The following is an 8,555-nucleotide window of genomic DNA, read 5'->3' as shown; positions in this document are numbered from 1 at the left end:
CAAAATGGTAATAAATCTTTTCCTGGCTGGGTGTGGTGGCGCACACCTTTAATCCCAGCACTTGGGAGGCAGAAGTAGGAGGATCACAGTGCATTCAAGGCCACCCTGACACTACAGAGTAAATTCCAGGTCACCCTGGGCTACAGTGAGACTCTACCTTGAAAAAAGAGAGAGAGAGAAAATATAAGCAGTGGGCTTCAACTAATCTCTATGAAGAATAAAACCATGTGCCCAGTACAATTTCATCATAATATCCATCAATGAAAAGGGATTTAAAGCTGGGTGGGGTGGCACATGCCCTTAATCCCAACACTCAGGAGGCAGAGGTAGGAGGATTGCTGTGAGTTTGAGATCACCCTGAGACTACAGAGTGAACTCTAGGTCAGCCTGAGCTACAGTGAGACCTTACCTCAAAAAAAAAAAAAAAAAAGGCTGGAGAGATGGCTTAACCGTTAAGACACATGCCTCTGAAGCCTAAGGACCCAGGTTCAATTCTCCAGATCCCACATAACCCAGATGCACATGGTGGCACATGCATCTGGAGTTCATTTGCAATGGCTAGAGGCCCTGGAATACTCATTCTCACTCACTTTCTATCTCTCCTCTCTGTCTCTAACAAATAAATAAATAAAAATGAATCTTAAAAAAAGAGCCGGAAGTGGAAAAAATAAAATAAAAGGGAGGATTGACAGCATATTGCATACAAACCTCTTGAACAGCATAGACTATTACTCAAACTAATAAGTTGGTAATTGTATAAATTATTATTCCAAACAGTGGCATGCTATTTGCTAAAGTAAATTAAGGTGCAAGAGAGAACTTCCCAACTGATTTGGTTTAACTACCTCGTTTTTTTTTTTTTTAATTATTTATTTATTTATTTGAGAGCGACAGACACAGAGAGAAAGACAGATAGAGGGAGAGAGAGAGAATGGGCGCGCCAGGTCTTCCAGCCTCTGCAAACGAACTCCAGACGCGTGCGCCCCCTTGTGCATGTGGCTAACGTGGGACCTGGGGAACCGAGCCTCGGACTGGGGTCCTTAGGCTTCACAGGCAAGCGCTTAACCGCTAAGCCATCTCTCCAGCCCAACTACCTCGTTTTATAAAAGGAAACTGGGTGTGTTCGAGGCTGAGCATAGCTGTGCTTCATAACCTGTCTTCCCAGCTCACAAACCCACACTGCACCTAATGGATTCTTTGCTTCTGCCCTGTAAATACACTTGCACTTTAAAGTACAAGCATGTGCAGTTTTACATAAACTCCTATGTAGCTTTTCACAAATATCTAATGTAATTATAGAAACAGCCTAGGAACTGCCTGTGCTCTTCACTAAACCAATGTGGGAGGCTTTCAAGTAAGATGTCTGCCTCGTCTAACAGCTCCAGAATTCCCAGAACCAGACGTGGTGTTAAATTGCAACAGCATAGCAAAGAGGACTTGAGACAGTTAACCAGTGGAGAAAGCACGCTGGATCATCCGGGTAAATCTCAAGATGTTTAATGTGGGCTGGAAAGATAGATGGCTTAGCAGTTAAGACACTTGCCTGCAAAGCCAAAGGACCCAGGTTCGATTCTCCAGGACCCATAGGCATCTGGCTTTCATTTGCAGTGGCTGGAGGCCCTGGCATGACCATTCTCTGCCCCCCCCAAAAAAAAATAAATAAAAGTAACAACATGTTAAATGTGTCAGGGTCATGTGCTAGAATGTGAAACTCCCCCAGCCATTGCTGGCCTTGAAGATGAAAGAGACCAACGAAGGTGGACATTGAAGCCTAGGACTTCCCAGCACCCTCCATCAGGGAACTCAGCCATGACACATGGACCTAAGACTTAGTGAGACCCATTTTAGACTCTTGGCTACAAAACTGTATGACAAGAAACCATGCTGTTTTAGGCATGAAGTTCATGGCATTTGTCATAGTAACAATAAAATTAAAAATAAAAAAGGAAACTACTATGTTTCGGGTTCTGTGTGCCCAACATGTGCTAGATTGTGTTTATGAAACATCAGAGAGTGCTGAGTGTTGATATAAGGAAACTCAACAGTACCCTCCCTTCTAAAATAAACCACTCTCAATCTCTCAACAAGCATTTATTAAGCGCATATTAAGTGGAACAGAGTTAAGAAATGCCTGTCCCACTGTCTCTCCATCTGCAGTTCTGAACACTCTTCCCTCGACTGAGGGAATCTTGTATTTCTCTCATTCTCTACAAATTTTTATGCAATATCCAATATTGTAGTAGCAGACCTGCTCAAAAGTTGGAGTCTTCTCAGAGGGTTGTAACCAGCACAATGACACTCACAGCCAATGGAAACTTTGATCCAGTTTCTAAATAAATAAATGAAAATAGAGAGTTATCAAGAAAGCCTAGTTCTCTAATCACTTAACACACCTGGCCTGGACATGAGAGTTATTATCTTTAGGTCTAATTCCTTATTCTGCCTCCATCTACTTGTGTCTTAAGTGAGAAACCCACATGCTGTCCTGGGATCCGTTCTATTATGAGAAGAGACCTCATTAAAGCATTTCCAAATGAGCCAAGAGAGAGGTAAGGTATTAAGACTAGACTAGAACTCAAAAAAGAAAAAAAAAATAGGACTATAACTCCATGGGCTCACACACATAAGTAAGTAAATAAATACATTTTTAAAAGTTTTATTTGCAAGCAGAGAGGCAGAGGGAGAATGAGAATGAGAATGAGAGAGAGTAAATGGATACACCAGGGCCACTTGTCATCGTAAATGAATACTAAACACATGCACCACCCTGTGCATCTTGGTTTACATGGGGACTGGAGAATTGGACCCAGGCCATCAGGTTTTGCAAGCAAGTGCCTTTAATCAGTGAGCCATATTTCCAGATCAAATGAATATGTTTTTTAAAAAATGACTAGAACTCCTGATTCAGAGACCATTGTCTGTGTTTGTTTGTTTGTTTTTGAGGTAGGGTCTCACTCTAGCTCAGGCTGACTTGGAACTTATGTAATCTCAGGGTGGCCTCGAACTCATGGCGATCTTCCTACTTCTGCCTCCCAAGTGCTAGAATTAAAGGTATGTGCCACCACGCCCAACTTTGGCTGTGGAATTTTTTTTTTTTTTTTGAGGTAGTGTCTTGCTGTAGTCCAGGCTACCTGGAACTCCCTATATAGTTTCAGGGTGGCCTTGAACTCACACAATCCTACCTCTGCCTCCCAAGTGTTGGGATTAAAAGTGTGTGCCACCACACCTGGCTCCTTGGATGTGGAATTTTTAATACAAAAAATGTGGGGTCCTGGATAAGATCCATGGTTTAAGCTGGAGTCAACACCTTTAAAAAAACAGAAAGGAAGCCGGGCGTGGTGGCGCACGCCTTTAATCCCAGCACTCAGGAGGCAAGGTAGGAGGATCACCGTGAGTTTGAGGCCACCCTGAGACTACATAGTGAATTCAAGGAGAGCCTGAGCTAAAGTGAAACCCTACCTTAAAAAAAAAAAAAACAGAAAGGATTGGAGAGATGGCTCAGCAGTTAAAATGTTTGCCTGCAAAGCCATAGGACCCTGGTTCGATTCCTTAGGGCCCACATAAGCCAGATGCACAAGGGAGCGCATGCGTCTAGAGTTCCTTTGCAGTGGCAGGAGGGCTTGGCACGCCCATTTTCTCCCTCCCTCCCTCCCTCCCTCCCTCCGCCACCCCGTCTCTCTCTCTCTGTCCCTCTCCCTCTCCAATCAATAAAAATTTTAAAGGGAGGAAAATCTTTTTAAAAAGAGAGAAAGAGAGAGAAAGGAAAGAACTTGATAGAACTGGATAGAGCAGGCCTGAAGGAGAAAAACTCTTATCCTTAACCTTTTCAGATGTTACAGCATCTGGCAGAGAGTTTCGAGTTTGAAATCCTTTTCTAAGAGATTTAAATCCAGCAACAAAAATACTCTCTAGAAAGACACCAGATAGAAAGAAGATACTTACAAAACTCCACTAAGATAGACTCAGTACTTTCCAGGGTGGTGAGAGTCTACACTGCAATTAGACAAATAAGAAATGGTTTTTAGGCTGGAGAGGTGGCTTAGCAATTAAGGCACTTGCCTGCAAAGCCTAAAGACCCAGGTTTGATTCTCCAGTTCCCACGTAAGCCAGATGCACATGGTGGTGCATGTGTCTGGAGTTCATTTGCAGTGGCTAGAGGCCCTGGCACGCCCATTCTCCCCCCACCTCCCTCCTTCCCTCTCTCTCTCTCTCCCTCCCTCTCTCTCTCTAATAAATAACTAAAAAGAAAATGAAAAAGAAATTGTTTCCATTCACTTTCAACCCCAACCACTCTTGCCTCACCTTAACAGCCTGGGCAGATTGGGTAGATGTGAGACTGCATTGAGTCTGACCATCAGCTCTCCTTCTCACCTCCAAGGCGCTCTGCCACAACTCAACTCCCAGCAGGAGACATGGGGTGTCGAGACTCCCATGAGAAGGATTTCAGGAAAGGTTTAGTTTCCACTCATATCACAAGCTCCTGAGAGTAGTAGTTGGCCTGGACATAGCTTCATGTGCTGGAGCCATAGTCTTTTCTCCCAAGAGTATATTTACAAATTTTATAAAGGGGAAGGGGCTGGAGAGATGGCTTAGCAGTTAAGGCCCTTGCCTGCAAAGCCTAAGGACCCATATTTGATTCTCCAGGACCTACATAAGCCAGATATACAAGGTGGCACATGTGTCTGGAGTTCATTTGCAGTAGCTAGAGGCCCTGGTGTGTTCATTTTCCCTCTCTGTCTTCCTCTCTCTCTCTCTTTCTCTCTCAAATAAATAAATAAAAATTTAAAGAGTATATTTAGTGAATTGAACATGGTGCCCAGCAAAAAAGTTATAAACAGGGGCAGAATAGCAAAGCCACCTCTTCCATGAGTTCTGACATCCTTCCAAAGAAAAATACCTCAGCAATTCAATTATCACATCAGCAAAAATGACATGTTCTAAAAATATGGGCACAAATTCCATGATTTAAAAAGTTAAAACCAGCCAGGTGTGGTGGCAAACACCTTAAGCCCAGCACTTGGGAGGCAGAGATAGGAGGATTGCCATGAATTCGAGATCACCCGGAGACTACATAGTGAATTCAGGTCAGCCTGTCTAGAGCAAGACTCTACCTCGAAGAAAAACCAACAACAATAACAACAAAAAAGTTAAAACCTTGGGCTGGAGGGTTGGCTTAGTGGTTAAGTCACTTGCCTGTAAAGCCAAAGGACGCCATGTTCGATTCCCCAGGACCCACGTAAGCCAGATGCACAAGGTGGCACTTGTGTCTGGAGTTCATTTGCCCTGGCTGGAGGCCCTGGAGTGCTCTCTCTCTCTCTCTCTTTCTCTCTCTCACAAATAAATAAATTTTTTAAAAGATACAACACTGAAGACTAGCTCTGATGTGCAATTAAAGGACGTGGAGGGGACACTTGCAGATGGTAAAGCCATACAGCCAACTCCATTATAATTGGCTCTTCAATTTCCACAAAGCGCAACTTCCAAATTCCTATAGCTACTACCTTCTCCAGAGTCCTTAGTAGAGTGCTACAACACTGACTATCTAATTACTTGTGGATATAATAAAACTAGAGAATCCAGTGTTGTGGATGAGGCCCTTTTTAGCAGACATTCCTCAAAACTATCAGGGTTTGTTTTAGAGGAGGAAAAAATGTCTTATGATCTCTTCACTAAGTTGTAGCCAGAAAAATGAAAAGATGGAGAGCATGGTACAAGGGAGTGAGAATACCGCTTCCTAATTTATGAAACCCTGAATCCTGTTTCCTTTGGTTCATGCTAAATTCAAATGACAGCTCCACTTACCAGAATTGTTGTCCACAAAGCTTGCTGTTCCAACTGTTCCAACTCCTGGAAAGAAAAGAGAGAATAAGTGGACCTCATCCTCCTTGACTGCGGAGATGGCTTAATGGTTAAAGTTTTGCCTGCAAAGCCAAAAGCCAAAAGATCCAGGTTCAATTCCCCAGGACCCACATAAGCTAGGTGCACAAGGTGGCACATGCATCTGGAAGTTCATTTGCACTGGCTGGAGGCCCTGGCACTCCCATTCTCTCTCAGTCTCTCTCTCTCCCTCTCAAATGAATAAATTAAAATAAAATATTAGGCTGGGCACATGCCTTTAATCCCAGTACTCAGGAGGCAGATGTCCAAGGCCACCCTGAGACTACATAGTGAATTCCAGGTCAGCCTGAACTAGTGAGAACCTACCTCCAAACACAAACAACAACAACAAAAATTTAAAAAAGAAAGTGTTCTGAGGAAAGGTGGACAGTTTCCTCAAATTTTAGAGAAATGTTGGTACAAGTTTAGTCCATGTCAGAGATCAAAGCAGCACAGGTCTCCCCAAATATGAGTTACCACAAGACATTCCTAAGACATGCCACAGAAGCAAGGTAAGGGATCCTTACCTTCGGGGTCTCCGGTGTATATCATCAGAAAGCTGGACCTTGTTGTCTCGACATCGGTAGAGAACACTTGGGAAATAAAATAGAAGACACGTGTAGTCACTAGCTGAAGGTAGAAACCAGGAGAGTCAGGAAAGAGGGGCTTGCTTTGACCTTACCCCCCACTTACCAGAAGCCTGTGCATGTGGTTGATATGAGTCCAGGGTCAACTTCATGTCTGTGGTGTGGTGTAGGTCAGTGTTGGAGTCTTGGCCCATGGTTCTTTCTACACCAGTGGTTAACTTCACTTTATCAAAAACCTCTAAGTCAGCAGCCAAGTCATCTACTTCACTGACTGGTTTCAGTAGGTTGTTGGTTGATTCCAGTGGGTGACTAGCTGATCCTAGTAGGGCATCACTGGTTAATTCTAATAGGGAACTGGTTGATTCTAGAAGACTACCAGTGGATTCTCTAGAAGCCACACAGGAACAAAAGAGCAACTCAAGTTCTTTCCAGTGCGCATGCACCTGCCATCTACCCCAGCCCTTCCCTGCTATCCGTCTCTTCTGGGGAAGGCAGTCAGCAGGAGTGGCTGCTGAATCCAATGTGGTCCCACCACATCCCTCTTCTGCTCACTGCTTCCCAGGAGCATGGTAAGGACCCACTCCAGCCTCTTTTTTTTTTTTTAAACTTGAGAGCGACAGAGAGAGAGAGAGAAAGAGGCAGACAGCAAGAGAGAGAGAATGGGTGCGCCAGGGCTTCCAGCCACTGCAAAAGAACTCCAGATGCGTGCGCCCCCTTGTGCATCTGATTAATGTGGGTCCTGGGGAATCAAGCCTGGAACCGTGGTCCTTAGGCTTCACAGGCAAGCGCTTAACCTCTAAGCCATCTCTCCAGCCCTCCAGCCTCTTTTTAAAAAATACATATATATGTTATTTATTTATTTGAGAGATAGAAAGAGGCAGAGAGAGAGAGAATGGCACACCAGGGCCTCCAGCCACTGCAAATGAAGTCCAGATGCACACGGCTTACATGAGTTCTGGGGAATCAAACCAAGGTCCTTTGACTTTGCAGGCAAGTGCCTTAACCGCTTAGCCATCTCTCCAGCCCCATCCCAGCCTCTTGATGGTCAGTTAAGAATAGAGCCGAGGGCCAGGTGTGGTGGCGCACGCCTTTAATCCCAGCACTCGGGAGGCAGAAGTAGGAGGATCGCGGTGAGCTCAAGGCCACTCTGAGACTCCATAGTGAATTCCAGGTCAGCCTGAGCTAGAGTGAGACCCTATCTCCAAAAACTAAAAAAAAAAAAAAATTGTCCCTCTCCTCTCCCTCCCTTTCCTTCTCCTTCCTCCACACATGCCACAGAGTGACTCAAGTCCCCTCTGGGACCTCAGGAGTTCACGTACCTGGGAGTAGATGGGGGAAAGCCACAGCCTGGGTGCTCAGGGCAACAAGCATGAGGACTTTGCAGAGCATGGTGTCACCTGTGGGGGCACGAACCACAGGGAAAGCAGGCAGCGGGCAGGATCCCAGGAAGAGAGTTGCTGGCTTTTATACACCCCTCCCTGTCCCTGAGGGTGACTTTCCACAGGTGGTTGGAGGAAGAAAAAAAAAAAAATCATGAAGCCAAGAAAATGCCCCTGGAGGGCAGGTAGGAAAGGACCTCACTAAAGGCAGATTAGGGAGAGAGAGAGTCCTGATGAAGAAACTCTGATAAGATTTGGAAATCCCAAATCCAGAGAAGCGTTCAACCCAAGTCCTCTGAGAGCCCGGAGAGAAATTCCTGTTCCACCAGATGCCACCAGACCCCTCCAGGCCAGGACTGCTTTGTGTCAGAGATCAGGATGGTGTCTCGGGGTCAGTGCCTGTGTGACTCTGGGGTGACTCCTGCTGCACCCGGGCAGAGCCCTGAAAAGAGAACAGTGGGGAATGCTGTGTGATGATCCCACAGACACGTTGTCCCGTGTGACTCTCAACAGTGGCCTGCATGGTGGTCATCACCCCCTCTTCTTGTGAGCAGTCTAGGGGCTGGGGGGGGTCAAATGACCCCAAATTCCCGAGGGTGTCTCCTTTCTTGCAGGGGTGACAAGGACCTCTATTTTGGCTGGTGACCTGGCTCCTGAAAGTGACCTCTGGTCTCTGGGTGCCATATCAAGCTAACACCGCTCTTGGTGGCAG

The 8,555-nt window shown here is 45.4% G+C and overlaps 1 protein-coding gene across 2 annotated transcripts; it reads right to left on the bottom strand.

Moving 5' to 3' along the window:
- Window positions 1-2,078: 2,078 nt before the first annotated feature.
- On the bottom strand, window positions 2,079-7,938 carry LOC123456469 (kidney androgen-regulated protein-like). Of its 2 annotated transcripts, none has more exons than XM_045139765.1 (6): window positions 7,784-7,938; window positions 6,571-6,783; window positions 6,405-6,470; window positions 5,803-5,847; window positions 3,943-3,993; window positions 2,079-2,329 (listed from the first exon to the last, which is right to left on the bottom strand). In XM_045139765.1, exons 1-5 carry the CDS (start codon window positions 7,851-7,853, stop codon window positions 3,989-3,991), a joined length of 399 nt encoding a protein of 132 aa, XP_044995700.1. In that variant the 5' UTR covers window positions 7,854-7,938; the 3' UTR covers window positions 2,079-2,329; window positions 3,943-3,988. The 2 variants fall into 2 exon arrangements, with proteins under 2 accessions (XP_044995700.1, XP_044995699.1); XM_045139764.1 differs by having other exon boundaries at window positions 3,943-3,988.
- Between the last annotated feature and the right edge of the window lie 617 nt (window positions 7,939-8,555).

The sequence above is a fragment of the Jaculus jaculus genome, chromosome 23, assembly GCF_020740685.1.
Source record: "Jaculus jaculus isolate mJacJac1 chromosome 23, mJacJac1.mat.Y.cur, whole genome shotgun sequence".
NCBI lineage: Eukaryota > Metazoa > Chordata > Mammalia > Rodentia > Dipodidae > Jaculus > Jaculus jaculus.
Note: the sequence above shows the minus strand (reverse complement) of the source record. Positions and strands in the feature narration are given on the sequence as shown.